Here is a 19,703-nt window from a genome sequence, read left to right on the forward strand (position 1 = left end):
TCCTTCTTTTTTAGTCGATTAAAAATAATAGGTCATTATACTACAAAAGATTGAAACACCTGTTGAACAGTTGATTACAGAAAAATTATATACAAAACAAAAATTTCGAAAATCGGTTCACAAACGGCGGAGTAATCGTTGAACATACAAATAAAAAATCTCCACAGCCGAAAATATAACCTCCTCCTTTTTGGAAGTCGGTGAAAAATGGTCTCAAAACAACTGTTTAACATATGTTTCGTTTTTTGTGGTAAGACCGTTAAAGTTTAATAGAAAACCGATAGATAAAGCGTAATCAATACTGCTGTAGTGTTAGCACGGCGACCAGCGGAAATGCGAAAGTATGGACAAACTGTGGAAATAAACCTAAGGTGCCGTTCCGATCTTTTTCCGTTCCGAAAAATTCAATTAAAATGCCACTTTATGACACACTATAGTATATGTCATAATGTAGGATATTATTTGAATTTTTAGAACTATAGTCTGTCATAAAGTGGCTTTTTAATTGAATTATTCGGAACTAAAAAAGATCGGAACGGCACCTTAAGTTTATCTCCACAGTTTGTGACTATAGTCTGTCATAAAGTGGCATTTTAATTGAATTTTTCGGAACGAAAAAAGATCGGAACGGCACCTTAGGTTTATTTCCACAGTTTCTCCATACTTTCGCATTTCCGCTGGTCGCCGTGCTAGCACTACTGTTGCAGTTGGTACTTGCAGTTTGGTAAACTCAGCATTTGCTATAAACTAATCCGACACTGACTCTATGTTCATTGAACTATCCTAGACATTCACAGTACATAATCCGACTCGAATTCGACAACCTCCCAAACGGGACAACCAATAAGCGCTTGCCGCTTGCATTACGAGATGACGCCCGCAACTCCGTTGTGCCAAAATTCGTTCATCGCGCGGGAACCCTACATTTTTCCGGGACGAAAAGTATCCTATGTCCTTTCCCGGGATTCAAAGTATCTCCATACCAAATTTCAGAAAAATCGGTTCAGCGGTTTGGGCGTTAAGAGGTAACAGATAGACAGACAGACTTATATAATATTAGTAATTAGTAATGGATGTTAGTTTCCGAATGCGAGTCGAAGGGGCATGTGAAGGATTTGTCTTCTAGTCGACGACCAAGTCATTATAGGGTATCTTGGCCAGGATCCTGTCAAGGAACCTGGACATCTTCTCAGCCAGGTCCTGTTTGAGCTGGGGCTTCATTTCCTTCATCAGCTCCTGGGCGTTGGTGTTGATGAAGAGGTTCAATGCCGCTTCTGTAACAGCAATAAGCATATCAGAATGAGTGCTACTGTGGCGAATGCGTAGTTGCAGAAAAACAGAGTGCTAACACAAAATATGTAAGGTGAGGTGGCGTAGGGCCACGGACCTCAGTTGCGTGCGAGCTGGGCATTAGGGGACACGTATAATCTTAGTTACCAAATTATATAATTATGTGAAACGACTCTTTAATTTATCTCCACATCAGGATCAAGAACACTAGAGTATAGACAATTCCATAACTACTATTGTACCACGTCATGCTTCGGCACGAATGGGCCGGCTTGACCGGAGAAATACCACACACATATATTTCACAGAAAACCGGCGTGAAACAGCGCTTGCGCTGTGTTTCGCCGAGTGAGTGAGTTTACCGGAGGCCCAATCCCCTACCCTTTTCCCTTCCCTACCCTCTCCTATTTCCTTCCCTACCCTCCCCTATTCCCTTCCTTACTCTCCCCTATTACCCTATTCCCTCTTAAAAGGCCGGCAACGCACCTGCAGCTCTTCTGATGCTACGTGTGTCCATGGGCGACGGAAGTTGCTTTCCATCAGGTGACCCGTTTGCTCGTTTGCCCCTTTATTTCATAAAAAAAAACTCATGCCGTTTGTGTGTTAGTGTTACACAATGTAAAAGACTCATAAACGTGTTCTTATTCGCGTGCGTGAAATCTAAGAATCCCTTTCAAAGAAAAGAAAGAATTAATATGTAACTACTTTAATATTATGTCTACTATGACTGAACTATATAGCTTAATAATAATTGTGCTATTGGACGGAGGATAACTTAAGAATAGACCTCAAGAGAACACAGATTTTATTTCTAATTGGAACGTGATTTTAACTTGTCTTAGATTACCGTATTGTTCTTATTACGGGTCCGGGGTCAAAGACCGGTAAATGGGGTGTCATATTAATGACTCCGCCAAATAACATTTATCAGTGGAAGTGCGTCATCAAATTAGTTTCATTGACAGCAAGCGTATAGGTATAGCTGTATGTTGATAAAAAATAATAATATGATTTATAAGATTTTTTTTAATGAAATAAAGGGGCAAACAAGCAAACGGGTCACCTGATGGAAAACAACTTCCGTCGCCCATGGACACTCGCAGCATGAGAAGAGCTGCAAGTGCGTTGCCGGCCTTTTAAGAGGGAACAGGGTAATAGGGGAGGGTAAGGAAGGGAATAGGGTAGGGGATTGGGCCTCCGGTAAACTCACTCACTCGGCGAAACACAGCGCAAGCGCTGTTTCACTCCGGTTTTCTGTGAGAACGTGGCATTTCTCCGGTCGAGCCGGTCCATTCTTGCCGAAGCATAGCTCTCCCACGTATAAAATACCTGAGTGCTAGTCATATTGCATTCACGAGTTCCGATAGCGTAGTAAGATATATAAAAATTGTTGAGGTGCCTCTTCGCAATGGACCGTGCTGGCCGACTAAAAGCCATTGCCAATCGCCATTGTGTACAAAGATAATAATATAATGATGATGACACTATGATTCTGTGGACGGGGTGGTCCGTATTCCGTGGTGGTGGTAGTTGGTGTATGATGGCGGTCGATTGTCATGTCAGTATCGTGTCTACACAATGTCGATGGCCTTTAGGGTCAATTCAGACCGCAACGCGACGCGTAGATGCATTTATGAATTTGTACTGAATTGACAGATTTCAATTGCATGACACGTCTTGCAAATCTGTCAAATCCATACAAATTTAGAAATGCATCTACGTGTCGCGTTGCGGTCTGAATTAACCCTTAGAGGGCCAGCATAGACCATTGTGAAGAGGCACCTTTACATAGGATTTGACATAATACATCGCAACCGCCATGTCACTGACTTCGTCTTCGAAACTAGCAAATCCAATAAGACTAAGCACTCTGATGTGACTAAAATATTTACCAAGTACAGCGTTGCTATTCTCCAAGTTTTCGACTCCCATCCTGATGCTCTTCACGGAGAAGTCCAGCTTGAGCTGCTTGAGCTTCAGGTAGGTCTTGCCCTTCTTGGTGTAGGGCTCGCCGCGGAAGTACACCTTCGCTTTGACGCCCTCTGGAAATAACAGAAGTTAATGAGTGTAGGTCAAGATCCACTTTGGGTCACTGAGCCATCGTAGTATGTAATTAGTAAGAAGTGTAGGTAACATAGGGTCAATTTATACTAGCGCAAAGTCGAAGCGCATCGATGCGAATTATTAAAACTGAACATAACAAATTCAACCTTAACGCCAAAGCGTTAACACACTTTATTACTTCTGAGAATTTAAAAAGGCGCGCGCATCCGCACGAATTCGCGTGAATGCGCTCGACCAACGCTGATTGGCCTCGCAGAAGTAATGTATGCGTTACGCTCTGGAGTTAAGGTTGAATTTTCTGTGTTCAGCTTATAAATTGACCCATAGAGTGGGTCCTACGCTGTATTTCCAACTAGATGACGCCCGCAACTCCGTTGCGTCAAAATTCGTTTTTCGCTCAGGAAACCTACATTTTCCCGGTTAAAGGTATCCTATGTCTCTGGCGTCTGGCTGGCTTCTAAGATAAGCCGAGGTGAAAATTTTTGTTTGCCTCACGAGCACGTACCGTATTCGCCCCAGTAGTCGCCGCCGCCGGAGGCGCGAACCAGCAGCAGTATGCCAGAGGAGCGGTAGCGGGCTGTGGTGCTGATGTGCGGACCGTACATCGTCAGCTGGAACTGGTGAGTCTCCAGGTCTGACCTGGTGAAAAACACAATATGATACACCATAGGATGTAATACTTGGTACTACTAATATAATATATTCTGTGTAATCATGTACAGGGTGTAACAAGACTAAGTGATAATACTTTAGGGTGTGTATGTGTCCCAATTAAGTTCACTCTGAGAAAAGCGCTGTTGAAAGAGTATTTTCTTATTTTTTAAATAAAATAATTATAATTAGTTGCAGGTGCATTGCCGGCCTTTGAGTATGAATAATTCTTCTTCAAGGTTTGCAAGTCGTATTGGTCCGGAAATACTCCTAGCGACAATTTGCTCCAGAGTTTTACAATGCAGTCATCGAGGTGATATATGAGCAAATGAAAAAAAAAATGAATTTAAAGCATTTCTCAGAAATATAGGATTCAAAATGAACTCTATCAGCGCTGCTACTTTTTTTTGATGAAATAAGGGGGCAAATGAGCAAACGGGTCACCTGATGGAAAGCAACTTCCGTCGCCCATGGACACTCGCAGCATCAGAAGAGCTGCAGGTGCATTGCCGGCCTTTTAAGAGGGAATAGGGTAATAGGGGAGGGGAGGGATGGGAAGGGAAGGGAATAGGGGAGGGTAGGGAAGGGGATTGGGCCTCCGGTAAACTCACTCACTCGGCAAAACACAGCGCAAGCGCTGTTTCACGCCGGTTTTCTGTGAGAACATGGTATTTTTCCGATCGAGCCGGCCCATTCTTGCCGAAGCATGGCTCTCCCACGTCTAACTTTCACAGAGTAATATTATTTTGTATTGTTACAATTTACACCTAGTAGATGTAGAGTTCTTTGTAAAAGAGGCTGTATAGTATTTTAGGGAACAATCAGCAACCCAGACCAAGTCACATAGAGACTGCAGTACAGCTCCCTGTACGACATAATAAATGTTTAATTTGGTAAATAAGATTACAGATAATTATTCAAAGGACGAAGCCGGTGCCTAATACAGCTTCTTTCGCGAGGATGCGTCATGCGCTACACTTGGATGTGGACAGGTGTAGTATGACTAACGGCCAACAAATGTGCCATATTTGGACACTACGGGCACACTAACATATTGACATATTTGGCTCACTTAGCGTCGTTGTATTTATTATATGGTCAACTGTTTCGGTAATCTGGTCGTTTGAAAACGAGGGAAAGTGTTAAATAGGGTGTCTAAGTACCAAAACATCCCACAAATCACGCGAAAGAGAGAGTCATGCTTCGGCACGAATGATTATGGGCCGGCTCGACCGCAGAAATACCACGGGCTCACACAAACCGGCGTCAAACGGCGCGTGAGTGAGTATACGGGAGGCCCAATCCCCTACCCTATTCCCATCCTTACCCTTCCGTACCCTTTCCTACACTCCCCTACCCTATTACCCTATTTCCTCTTAAAAGGCTGGCAACGCACCTGCAGCTCTTCTAATGCTGCGAGTGTCCATGGGTGACGGAAGTTGCTTTCCATCAGGTGACCCGTTTGCTCGTTGGCCCCCTTATTTCATAAAAAAATATATAAAAAAAACTCAGTAGGGACGTCAACAACACTCAACATGATCCAGGGGGGGCGGGCGGCAGCTGCCCTCCCTGCCCCCCCCTCGGTACGCTCATGGGCACATTCTAGCCCCAAAATTTGCGCCAAAACATAGATCCCAGTAATTAAATAACCATTAGAATTTAGAATACAAGTTAACTGAAAGTTCATAAATATGTATTGTGTTGAATATGATGGAGTATGGTGAAGAAACCGCATCTAATGGCAAAGTGTTGTAACTGTTGCTGGGAAGCTATTTGGTGGTTACGCAGTGGCACACAGAAACAATCTGGAATTTTCTGTGGACTGAAGAAGTTTAAATAAAAACTTAGTTTTAGGGGAGTTATGAGAAATGTTTTTTAAATTTTTTTTTATTGACATATATATATATATATATATATATATATATATATATATATATATATATATATATATATATATATATATATATATATATATATATATATATATATATATATATATATATATATATATATATATATATATATATATATATATATATAGTGTTAAGATCAATATTTACTATATATATATAGTAGCTATTTCTATACCACAATAGATCATAATATACCGAGTGTGGCAAAGTGCGCCATATTTTGTGTATAACTGCTGATTGGAATAACAAGATTAAAAATCAAGATATTTTTATATGGCAAATATTGATCTTCACTTAGTCTAATGTCAAGCGACTTAGCAAAGTAGAATACACTTTGTTCGTCTTTTATTTGTTGATATCCTCATCTTTATATTTTAATTGTTAAGAAGAACGACAGTGACAACTTAGTAATTAGTATTTCAGCGATTAACTACTTTAACGAGTATTCTTAAAAATTGGCGTTGAGAGGCAAGTTTGTAGGCATCAATAAAAGCCATGCAATAGCCTAATAATTATATTTTGTCAATCCACTTGCTTCTAAGTTATAGCTTGCGAACAAACAGTCAGCCGGTTGTCAGAAAGGAGAACAGTAGGTTACCCGTACCCATACACAACTTAAACATATTCACCACTTTCATAAGCGGATCCGCTTTATTATTGACACGAATGCATATTGATAAAGTTCGTAGTCCGAAGATTTTACAATTAAACATCACAAAATCTTCGGAAAGATACTTTGTCTAAACTCTAATATTTTTAATAATTTAATTGGCTTTTAGCACTAATTGCCCCAGAGACATTGATTAAACTTCAATTTAATTAAGAATTTGACAGATAGAGTTTCGGGGCTTATGCCAAAAATCTTCAATTAAATAATTATACACTTTCCTTGCACTTTTTCGACTTTATTTTAATAGATTTATTACAAAATTATTATATACTTACACGACCGGTTTGGAAAAGTCATCAAAAATCGGTACACCTGACTGAACATGAATTTCGATCAAGAAGTGACTCTACCACCACAAATCCCAAAAATCTTCATTTAATTACAGTTAAGAAATCAATGTTCCTCTGTGAGTGCGGTAGTTAGTTTATGGGTTAATTAATCCATTACTATATTGATATTATTTTAATGACACTTCTATAATTTTTTAAACAGCAAATCATTAGTCAAGAGTCATGACTCATGACTCATGACGTATTGTAATTTGTACCATAATATTTAAGGTTAAATATTGACTATGTTATGCTAATAGTGCATTTCAAAACATATTTATATCTAAAACACAACTTTTACATATTTTTAAACAAATTATTTAACATTTCGTAAAGTTTGCCTAACATTTATTGCAGACAGCTGAGTGCAACATCTTGCATAGTAATAGAGATGCTGCATATTATAGATTTTTTAAAAACTGAATTTTTAAATCCCCGAGTGATAAATTTAAAAGAAAGACCTGAAAGAGTTACTACAGTTAACGCGACTAAAGTTCGTAAGACAAAATATTATTGTCTATTTCTTTCTCCATCCACGTGACGGCACGGTATGTTACTCCCATGATATTTTGTCCATAGCTAATCATGACGTCACGGGCAGAAACATTGTACTTTCCTTACAAAATTGACACTCAATTTCCAATTACTAGGTTTGATAATAAAAAGAGGACAAATATTTCCTTAAACATAATATGTCTACTACAGGAAAACTTTTTACCCACCTGACGTTGGTGATGGTCATGTTCTCCACACCAGTGGCATGTATGTCCTTGAATGTGGCGCGGTAGCCGTCGGGCCCGCTGCCCAGGGCGATGGACAGCTCATCTATCACGAGTGTTTCCGTCTGAAAACAGAGGATGATAGGTAGAGTGGTAGAGAAGGTAGCTGATGTTTTCTTAAAACATTGGTAACTGTAAAAATAAATGAAGCCTTGAAGTATCTCAATGGTTAATCGTGTTTGTTTTTGGAGTCTGTTCTAATCTTGGCTTTACGTCGTTATGCGTTGCAAAGTTAATTATTATCGAGTCATATCTAATGTAGAGTTATAGGCAACAATGTAACTTTAAAAGGTCACACATGGATGGTCCCTTTAAAAGTTTAGGGTAGAGCAAGAAAGAGTTTCTTTCTTCCTTACCAAAGATCTGACCCTGAATACCGAAGCTCAGAATAGGGATGATGACAAGGTCAAAGATTAGCGAATTTTGTTAATAAAATAAAGAAATCACGGTAAAAAATAAGTGTTCCCAAAATTTCAGCTTGATAGCATTTGTATTTTTTTTTGTTATGCGCCTTCAAAGTTGGATCTTCAAGTCGAATTTTTTTTCAATTAAATTTCTTAATATTTGTATACAATTCGATTACTTGTTTGTTATGAAACCACTTTCATAAACGCAATATTTAAAATACCTGTCGAAAAAAGTTGTCTCCCGATACGTACAAACTACGAAAGACTGACGTCATACTTTCGTAGCACTTTGTATGGAGCGTTTCGGGCAGGTCTTTTTTATGAGATATTTGAATTGACATACCTTGGTGAATTTTTAAGCTATCAGAGTCATTCTTTCAACGATGTTTCTATTTTTTAAGTGTCTTTCAATTACCGATAAGAAAAAAAAAATAGTCATCATGCCTATTCTCTTAAGCTAGAAGTTTCTGTTAAGAATCGAGAAGACCTTCTAGACCTAGAGGAAACACTTACTCTTTCAATCCCCAGCTCCGGAGTGCCCCTCTTCAGATGGTCGACGAGCGAGTTGAAGCTCCGCAGTAGGCAGTCATCCACCTCAGGGTCCTGCTGGGAACACCGACCGCCGAAGAAATCTGACCAAAATGTTTTAATTATTCACAACGTGTCTTAATATTTTATGATGGAATCCATTGTCATTGTCTTATTCATTTCTTCTAAAATCTGTGCTTATTCACAACATGTCTGAATATTTCACGATCAATGATGTCCCTGTTTGTTTATTATTATTGTTCACGAAGGAATCCATTGTCATTAAACTAAGCGAACTCTTTATGTCAATGAAATGTGGAACGGAAACAATATTTTATTATGGTGTTTTTTGTGGTTTTGCGATATTTGTATACCTAATCAGGCGATGTTATTAAATTAAGCGTTATCAGTATTGACAGACTCTGTATGACGAAGTCGCAAAACAATAACAATAAAATATGGCAAGCGTAAATTGAGAAAAGTAAGATTTATTGTAAATAGACATGACTAAAGATTCGGGACATAAAAAAGATTTGGAGTATTTTATAATGCCGCAAGCCCTTATCTCATTTCTGAACTAATTTCGTATGTAGACTTCTTCCTTTCAAACAATTCGTTGTCTTGCCCAATGCCCTCGAACTTTGACAAACAATTCAAGAGAAATACGCGGTCCAGTGATGAATTATTATTTGCGTTGAGTCAATAACCACGATTTATCGAACAAAGCTCCAGGTGTTTGTTTAGTATGCAGGAGCCGTGCATAACGGTGACCAAGACATTGACATGAAACAAAGACTCGCCTTCGGGACGTATGGGAATGATTCAAACCTTTCAAAGTTTGCGTGTCTCGTCAGATACTATCATGTTCTTTGTTTATTAACACAATAAAGTATCATTATAAAAGGTAAGCAAGCGATAAACTTGAGCCTACGGAGGAATGTGAAATTTGTCAGATAAAGTGGATGCGTGGATGGACTGAAATAAACTTACTAATGTTTTTAAAGGTACGCGTATGCTGAGAAATACTTAAAAATACAATTTCAGGTACTCTTTTAAAGGCGTTCATTTTTTTTTCTATGCGAGAAAGTTTGGTAAATTTTGTAGCATTACCTTAATTTATCTTAATCTACGAAAACGTCAAGGATTAAGGTAGAACAATAGTGCCTTTGCTATCTAAATCTTTTATATTGTGCGACGTCCTAAAGGTAATTCAAAGTGATGATGGAAGCCTAGATAACTGTTGAATGCAGCCTATATTTAGTCTCCTTTTACATAGGACCTTGACTGGGCTAGTTCGTTGAGCTATTAAAGTAATACCCATCTGTACTTGGAGACTAATAATAATTATTTTCCAAAGCATAATGATGTCAATTTAATTTGACACAGAAACAAAATCCACATTCTATACAATTCATGAGAATATACATGATGTTATTAATTATTTCATGTTATTGAAGATACAATAATTTTTAAAATTGTAAACTACCAGGTAATCAGAAAATGTTTGGAGTATTTACGGAAGCCACTTGGGCAGTACAGTTATAAGAATTCGAGACCCAAATATAATCTAGATTGACAAGTTCTCGGCCTGTCGCCGTTACAATAAAATGCCAAAACATTTTGTAGAGTCATCTTCGTTAGTTTGAGTCCTTCTCCAAAAAACAGCCTGATCAAGAATCAGGAATTTGGGAGGGTACACATGGGTAACTAGTTAATAGTAAACAACTTTTCCTGGGTCATAGAATCCAGAAAACACCTTCTTCTCAGCATGTCTATGTAGTTCAAGTTTTCCAAGAAGGAGCAAGAACTATTCTTGTTGTGGAAGAAGAAAGTAGAAACTATGATTAGATATTGAGAGACAAAGCCTTGACACAAAAAGCTAAAATGTATGTCACGTTCAAATTCTAGTGCAGTAATAAGGATATGGAATACGATCAAATATTTTTATACGATGCTAGATGACGCCCGGAACTTTAGATGAGTTTCGTCGAAATTCATTAATTCGTTTAACCGTAGGTACATTTTCCGGGATAAAAAGTATCCTAGTCCTTTCCCGGGACCCAAAGTATCTCCATACCAAACAGCAAAATCGGCGCGCGTTTTCTGCTCGCGCGGATTCATCATTCAGCGCGCGTCTCGTATTTTTCCAAATACCGCTATATAGGTAAGTATTGCAATTTCACACGTGCTGATCCGCGCGAGCAAAAAAACGCGCAGAAAACGCGCACGTCTGAACGCGCGCTTAAGCGGTTTGGGCGTGAAGAGGTAACGGAGAGACACACTTTCGTATTTATAATATTAGTAAGTACTAAATATGGATTCTGAGAAGTTCGATCCAAACAGGCCGGCTGATTATAAAAACCGAACCTGTGTCACGGTCCACGGAGGTCGATGGCCGAGCTTGTCGCGAAAGACGATCTAAGATGGCTCCCTTGTTCGATTAGCTTGCAATAGCTTAATAATAAGCCGTCTCAAATGTCAATGTTATTCCTAAGAGAAGCTAAAGCCCTTAAGTTGCAAACGAGAGATTAAAGTAAGAGAAAGAGATTGAAAAATTGTTCGTACAAAAAAATTCAGTAATGATGATAATATGACGACTGGGCGCTGCTACGAAGACCATTATCTATAATTAGTTATTTTTTTTTGAAAATACGTAATACAGTGAAAGCAAGATTAGAGATAACTATTACTAAAATAATAATATTATCACATTATTTTTTTAGTTTAGCTTAACCACTCTCTTTAGTCTATCCAATATTGTAGAAGTTAGATTGTAGAATGCACTATAACTTTGGCAAGTCTGTCACAATGCAGTACAAAGTTACAAACATTCATACGATATTAAAAAATGTGGTAAGAATGAGGTGGTAAGTCATCTTCAGGGTCAAATCATTTAGCAAAGCTGATGTACTTTGAGGTAGGAATATTGCGGATTTTAGAGCCTATTTAAGTTATTTTTCTGGACAACTTAAACCAGAGGTTCCCGAAACTTATTTTGTCTATCGCCCACATTAAGAACGAATTATATTTTAGCGCCCCCATTGGTTCAATTTAAAATGCATCTTGATGAAATAAATCACCCCCAAGCCTCTATGCCCCCATTTTTTTCTGGGTCCCACACCGCCCCCCTTCAGACCGTCAGCGCCCACAAGGGACGTTATCGCCCACTTTGGGAAAGGCTGACTTAAACCATACATTTCATATAGGTATTGTTGAGAATAAACACAACATATAATAATTATTCTTATTTATTTCAGGTTCAAAACCAACATTACATTCAGACACGTCGTTTCTCCCAAATTTTTCTTGTCGTTCTATTTTTTAAACTTTTGGAAATTGACACTATAATATAAAACCTAAAAACTAAAATCTTTTGTGCCAATACGTAAGTCGTAACAGGTATCATACATTTTATATATCACTAGATGTTACTTGAGCGGACTTATACGCGAATAATTAAGCTTTCTTCCTCTCCTAGAAACTACACTAAGGTCCTATTTCACCAGTTCCTGATAAGGAGCCGGATAGGCTTATTCGACAGATTCTCCATATTCTATCTGTCAAGTTAAATGGTGGATAGCTTTATCAGGAAGTGGTGAAACAGGCCCTAAGTATATCCTTTCCGGCGATTAAAAGTATCTCCAAATGTCATCAAAATCGTATCATTGAGAATCAAGGGACAGACAGACAGACACTTTTATAATATTAGTATGGATACAAGAGATTACATAACACTGAAAATCAAATAAGGTTTATAGTCAGAATCAACCTATCTCATATGTTACCTGTGTGAGGCAATAAAGCATATGGTCTTAGGAGATGTATAGCTAGTTCTTATGGTAATTCATTACAACTCATTTTGTATTCTAAAAGCGTATTCAATGTACGAGTCTACGAGAGGTGTTAATATTTTAAGCAGCCGTGGTAGTAAATCTTTCGAAAATTAAACATTTACATGGGCATCTTTACTTCTTTACAAGAAGTTCAGCATAATACCTCTAAATAATAATTATTTATTATACATGCTAACGACGCAACTTCCAAATGCGTAGAAGATTTAAAAAATATTTTGCAGACTCTCGGCTTCATGTTTGAAAAGTATATATTTGTATATGTTCGTACATACGTATACAAATATATCACATGCGAAAAAATATATCCTTGGACCTAGCCACAAATATTTAGGTGTTGTCTGCCGCACGCATGGAGTTTTTACAACATAGAATTTATTCCATATAAATTTAATGAACAATTATTTTTTAAAATTCTTCGATTCGTTGATGTTAAAAACATGAATCGCTTCTTCTCTTATTTTTTCTAGATATATATTTTTTATATTAGGATTTTTTTTTCGTTCTTTCATCAGCAAATACGCAAGAGTATCATCATCTTATTGTTTATTCGGTGATCAGTAATCTAGGTAAAAAGTGTGTCCTAAAAGCCGTTAGCGGCTAATGTAGTGTTAGTAAACGGCATGTATATTAATCAGTGTTATATCACAGTTCGTAGACCTTCCGGGTTAGTGCCGTACCGTGTGTAGTTTGTGCAACGTTTGACGACAATTGCATTCACTCTTAAGATAGAGATATGCTTCGGCTTATATCATACATGATACAGGACAATGCAGGCATCTTATAAGCGAAGTCTACTGACGTTTGATAACAAGGTATTAACTTTTAAGATAGAGGTATGGTTCGGCTTGTATCAAACAGGACAATCATAGAGGCAACTTATAAGAGAAGTCTACTGACGTTTGATAACGAGGTATTAACTTTTAAGATAGAGATATGCTTCGGCTTGTATCAACAGGACAATGGAGGCAATTTATAAGTGAAGTCTAGCGACGTTTGATAACATTAGCATTACCTATAGAAATAGGCTTCGGCTTGTATCAAACATGACAATGGAGGCAACTTATCTTATAAGAGAAGTCTAGTGACGTTTGATAACATTAGCATTACCTATAGAGACATACTTCGGCTTGTAACAAACAGGACAATGGAGGCAACTTATAAGATAAGTCTACTGACGTTTGATGACATTAGCATTACCTATAGAGGTAGGCTTCGGCTTGTATCGAAAGGAGGCAAAGAGGCATGAGAAAACGTCTATTGGTTTGAAGTAAGCTTGAGTTGAAAAGAGGCCAATTGAAGAATAAACCTTGGATGATTAAGCCCGGCCGCACATTGTCCGAAATTTCTGATCAGAAACAGTTGAACGTCCGCGCTGTCTCTTACATTTTGTACTGAGCCGAGTGAGCTCGAACTCGCCGGAAGGATATTTCGGATAGTGTGCGGGGTGGCGGTCCGGCGAAATTCAACTGTTTCTGATCAGAATTCGGACAATGTGCGGCCGGGCTTATAATTATTAATTATTATGAAAACAGTATCCTAACGTAGTACACATCAAATAAAACTTCACTAAAAATACTACAACTATGCGTTCCCATGATCTTCACGGCATCATTACGGGAAAGCAAGTCGCAGAGACCGAAAGTTTAGGTAGGTGGAGTTAGTTATTTCTCATGATCAACTCCAGCTTAAGATTATGCTTAGTACCCGAAAATAGGATTTTTTATTAACCTAAATGCAGCATTTCTGCCAACCGATTTTTAAAATAAATCAGGTAAGGTAGTGGAAAAAAAGTTCTCGAAATTTTACTTGTTCTGCGGGTGTCGGACGATTTTGTTCTGCCGATCTCGTGACATATCATAATATCGTACCCTCCACGTTAGCCGGTTTTCTGTGAGGATCTTTCTTGTCCAGCCAGTTCATTAGTCTATTGAAGTCTTCTGACCTAGCCCATGGATTTTTTAATATTATAATTTTGTTACATTAATCATCAAGTGTCGTACACAATGTCGGCCATATTACTCACAAGTCACACTGCACCGAAGAAAGAAGAAAGTGCTCGAATGATGATTCAAGGACTTTCACGGCTGTCACTTTTTATTTATTTTCTATTTTTTACTTTTAAGCCCGGCCGCACGTTATCCGAATTTCTGATCAGAAAAATTCGGACGCTGTACCCAAAAATAGGATTTTTGTTTTGAAAACAATTTCTAAATTTGTAATTTCTTATTTTAAAAATTTGTTAAAATGTGTATGCTGGTTAAATTAAGGGATATAGGAGGAAATATTCTTTTGGGCTAATCACTACATAGTATAAAACAAAGTTGCCTTTTCGTCTCTCATGTACCTTTAATCTTTAAAACTGTCGGTACGCAACGGATTTTGATGCGGTTTTCTTTAATAGATAGAGTAATTAAAGAGGAAGATTTATAACTATAATAATTAATAACAGTCATTAAATAGAGGAAAATACTGATATTTTTGAGGTTTCTAATCTGATGTCGTAAATAATTAAAAAAATTTCCGCTTACATTGCAAACGCAGGCTCAACCCTACGAGATTTATCAAAATAAGTATTGTACATAATGAAAAGGTCAACAGAAATCCCATAATAACATTTTTTTGTCATTTACTTACTACAAATAATGGCGAAATTTTGAAGCGATTTCAACAAATACGGCATTAATCCTTGTTCAATTAAATACTTTAAATACATTGTTGATTTAGTATAGATCTATATGGCGCTTCTGTCTATCTTCTGTTGATCTGGGCACATTCACATCATTGATTCACATTAAAGTTTTTATTGAATGTTTATTTCCTTCATTAGAACTCAAGTGGCAAATAGCACAGTAAAGACAGTTGTAATAGCTATTAAAGTTGCGTGTTTTTGTCATTATGGAATAAGTAGAAATGTAATCACTTTTACCCGTGAAAGTGAAAATCTCTTCCTTGTGGTGTTTAAACAGTAATTTTAGGAATTTCCTATACAGGAGAGTAAGTTACACATACACATAGATAGGTTTCTGACAAGTGACGATTAAATTTACGAAAAAAACGATCGTTTTGTACAAAAAGAAAATAGATAGAGTTTGCAACATTAGGATTTAAGTATGTTCTTCTTGTTTAATTCTTCTTCTGTTTGTAAAAAATAGGATTGTGAACTATATGTTCTTCTAAGCATACTTCAGTAGTTGTTGACGATTTGCTTGCAATTTTCAAAAAGGAGAAAATTTCGTATTACATTTAAAACTCTACATTTACTCACTTGTTTTCGACGAGCTCGGCGCGATGTAAGCCACCAAACAAATTAACAAAACTTGGTACTTCATTTTGAATATTTGAAAAAAAAATTGGAAAAAAAAGAAAAAAAAAAGAAACTGGTCACGAGTTGACGCAGCGTTCGACCGCCGCGCGCTTGGAGAGTGCAATGGGGCTGAGATGTTGCCCACACGACCACTCACCATATTACCTTTGTGGACAGGTAACTATACCTTTTAATGTTATTAAATGACGCCTGCAACTCCGTTGCGCCAAAATTAGTTTATCGCACGGGACACGTACATTTTCCGGGATAAAAAGTATCATAATAATTATATCCTTTCCCGAGACTCAAAGTATCTCGATACCAAATTTCAGCAAAATCGGTTCTGCGGTTTGGGTGTGAAGAGGTAACATACATAAAAAATAAAAAATTATTTGTACAATAATTGTTTCTCTTTTGCGATTCCTACTTGTGCTATTTTCTATTAATTAGCTTCTCTTCCAATTATTATTCATTATATCTATCCTTTTTGTATGCGGTATAAATTCGCGATTATCTATATGTCGCAGCCGACTGGTTTAAATAGCCGTTCAATCAAACAGCTAGCCCTTTGTCTGAACAACGCCATTCAATCACACGTCTAGCTTTTGAATCAGCTGTAGTGTTGAACGTTTTGAGCGACTAAAATATTCAATCTAAAAGCTAGACGTGTGATTGAGTGGCGTTGTTCAGTCAATGGGCTAGCTGTTTGATTGAACGGCTATTTAAACAAGTCGGCTGCGACATATATACTTATATAATATAATAAAGCTGAAGAGTTTGTTTGTTTGAACGCGCTAATCTCAGGAACTACTGGTCCGATTTGAAAAATCTTTCAGTGTTAGATAACCTCGCCATTTATCGAGGAAGGCTATAGGCTATATAACATCACGCTGTGACTTTTGGGAGCAAAGAAACAGGAAAGTGTAGGAAAAAGCGGGGAAAATTATTCATCTTTAAGAGCTTCCGTTGCGTGCGCTGCAAAAACGGTCCAAGAATCAAGATACTAAAAAAATATGTATGGAAGAATTTTTCCTCTTTAAAAAATGTTCGTGATTTACTTATAAGATTAACTCACTATAATCGTTTTTATGCAGTGGTCTAAGAATAAAATTTGGTCGAAATGAATGCAATTAATGAAATAGACGCCGACAAAGTCGTGGATAACAGCTATAATTTATAAAGGAGGAAGTTTTTCGCCAAAATAAATATATTATGTTGCCCATAGTAACTATTCCACGCGAACGAAGTCGCGGGCACAGCTAGTTATCTTTAATCTCACTTGCATCCAAATTAATGTTAATATTAGAAGAAAACCTTGTACTTGGAAGGTCCACTGAAGGTTACCCATGATATCAAACTATCCGTATTTTTGTCACATCTCAACTCCTGCGAATAACTCTATGTAGAGCTAAAAATATACCTCGTTTTACTACTTTGTTAAATTACCAGTACGTTTAAGGTAATAAAATTAAACCCCAGATAAAGTTGAGCTAAGTTTATGTTATTTATATACTGAGGATAAAACAATTATTTACTCATGTCAACCAAGAAAATTTTTATCATTTTCTTGTTAATCAAGAGCCAAGACAAAATTTATTTTTTGTATCGCAGATATGAGACTTTTCCACCCTTAAATAAGTTTCCCTAACTAAACCATATCAACCATAGACTACTGACTTAGGGTGGGTTGCACCAACTTACTTTAACTATAACTTTAACTTTAACCATAACAAAATATCAAATGAACTGTCAAATCCCTAGTAAAAGTCCATAATGGACGCCATATTTGACGATAACTTTAACCTTAACTACAACTACGCCTCTGGTGCAACCCACCCTAAGTGATTGTATAATTTCTCTATGCCTCAATCTTCTAAATAGGGAGAATAGTTAAATTTGATTTTCACGGGAAATTGTTGAAAAACTTAGGATTTACGTGTCTTCTTGCAGCGACAATCAGCACATAATATTTTTTTGTGCTACGTAATTTAAGTAATGTTTCAGGGTACCTACTTCTATTAAAATGGTCATTCGATTTTTGAGCGCAATTTTTGAAATTAGAGCGCATACAGACGAACGGCACTTGTCGACAGCACGGACGGTAAGTGCTGTATATTCGCTCCCCAACCCCATACATTTTTGGTTACTAGCTCCGTTATTGAAACTGCAGAATGTACTCGGTACCCATCTGGTTCTCAATAGTGACGGAGTCTCCGTCAGCTGAGCCGACATGAAATAACCGTTACAGACCGGTTCGTCGATAACCGAGTTCCGTTTTATATCCACATCCACAATCCACATCCATAGTAAAAGTTGTCGCTACTCGAGAGACGAATCATTACCGTTTCGTTCAAAATGGCATGTTTTCTTTAGGGTCAGTTCACATGCATCGAGACGAGACGTAAACTTAATAAAACGTGAACGTGACGTGAAGATACTTGATGAGGTGATTGACGTCTCGCACCGCAAAAAGTTAATTACTAGTTATTGTATCACTTTAGTAGTATAAATAAAAATAGTTACGTTACTTGTAGTTTCGTAGCGTCTTTATAATATTATGCGACATGCGTTAATCGAGATATATAAGTTACTCTCTAACAAACATACTGATGACATACATAACCTGCCAAAAACCCATTTGAACCTAGTCGGATAAAAAATTCCGACTGGACTTTCCTGGCAATTTTCAAATTATAAGTTAGCTGTCGAGGTTGTTGATGATACATTTAAAGGGGATAACCCAACGCAACTTTAATGATAAGCACGACGAACGGACATGTATATAAATATAATTAGATAATGTGTATTGTATACTTTTAGTTGTCCGAATACTACCGAGCGGAGAGATCGTAGATGATGTATCGAGTCCTGTGTTTACTCGTGACATTGACTGTGGCCAGCGGCTTCTGCCACCACAAGCACAAAGGATGGCATCGCCACCACCTCTTCAGAGATAACGATGTATTCGACGACGTCACCGAGCAGATGAGCCGACTGAACCAAATCCTCAAATCCGCCTGCGACAACGATCGCACGACGGAAATTTTCGAGGCCGAGAAGTTTGTTATAAACCATCAACTGCCGGAGTATAAGGTGGACTACATCGACGTGGTGATCAAGGGCAGAGTCATACAGACCATCGCCAAGAAGTCCGTCAACGACAGAGACCAGTTTAGGGACCTGAGGATCCTACCGATGAATGCCGATGTCGGCCGGGCGACGTGGAATTACGTTAGTGACAGCGTCGTCATCATCATCCCTTTCGTCGAAGATAAAAAGCAGTTTTGCCCTAAAGATGACGGAGATATTAAATTAGTACCAAGAGAAAAAGTTTACGACATAGACGTGCGTTTCGGGGAAGAATTAGTGCATTAAGTTATCTTAAGTTCGTCAATTTACCAATGAAATTATAATTCTTAAAATTAAAATGAATTCTTTATTATGATTTGTTTTGTTGTGGTTAGTTAAGCCGAAATTATTCAATAGGATCAAAATGCTTTGCTTATTATCATAATTTATAAGTAATAGATGTTTATTTCACTATTTACTATTTTAGGTTTCACGCCAGTAGTCTTTCTTATTGCATTTATCCTTATAGCTTATCTTGAGTGTACATGACCCATTGATCTTCTACATACAAACAGAAATATTCTACAGGACGGAAAATTTTGTTATGAATTGAACAGAAAATAAATAATTTGTTAAAAGACATCAAATTGGTTATTGTTGTAAGAATACAAAAAAACAGAATACCTTAATAATTAAAAGTGTTTTATTATTTTATGTAAGGACAACCAATAAAGTCCTAAAGTTAATATATAAAGTATAAAATTTAGAAATAATTGTCCTGAGTTACTATTTATATATTTTTTTTAAGATTTGAAAGACGAAAATATAATTAATAATCTATACTT

General features: G+C 37.3%; 2 protein-coding genes across 2 annotated transcripts; one reads left to right on the forward strand and one right to left on the reverse strand.

Moving 5' to 3' along the window:
• Positions 1-1,030: 1,030 nt before the first annotated feature.
• On the reverse strand, positions 1,031-15,903 carry LOC121729395 (protein takeout). The gene is made up of 6 exons (XM_042117897.1): positions 15,751-15,903; positions 8,617-8,735; positions 7,640-7,761; positions 3,860-3,993; positions 3,183-3,332; positions 1,031-1,274 (listed from the first exon to the last, which is right to left on the reverse strand). The coding sequence occupies exons 1-6, from the start codon at positions 15,812-15,814 to the stop codon at positions 1,123-1,125; spliced, it is 741 nt and encodes a 246-aa protein (XP_041973831.1). The 5' UTR covers positions 15,815-15,903; the 3' UTR covers positions 1,031-1,122.
• A 2,742-nt stretch (positions 15,904-18,645) lies between these two features.
• Positions 18,646-19,164, forward strand: LOC121729488. The gene has a single exon (XM_042118011.1). The coding sequence runs from the start codon at positions 18,646-18,648 to the stop codon at positions 19,162-19,164; it is 519 nt and encodes a 172-aa protein (XP_041973945.1).
• Positions 19,165-19,703: the final 539 nt, after the last annotated feature.

The sequence above is a fragment of the Aricia agestis genome, chromosome 8, assembly GCF_905147365.1.
Source record: "Aricia agestis chromosome 8, ilAriAges1.1, whole genome shotgun sequence".
Taxonomy (NCBI): domain Eukaryota; kingdom Metazoa; phylum Arthropoda; class Insecta; order Lepidoptera; family Lycaenidae; genus Aricia; species Aricia agestis.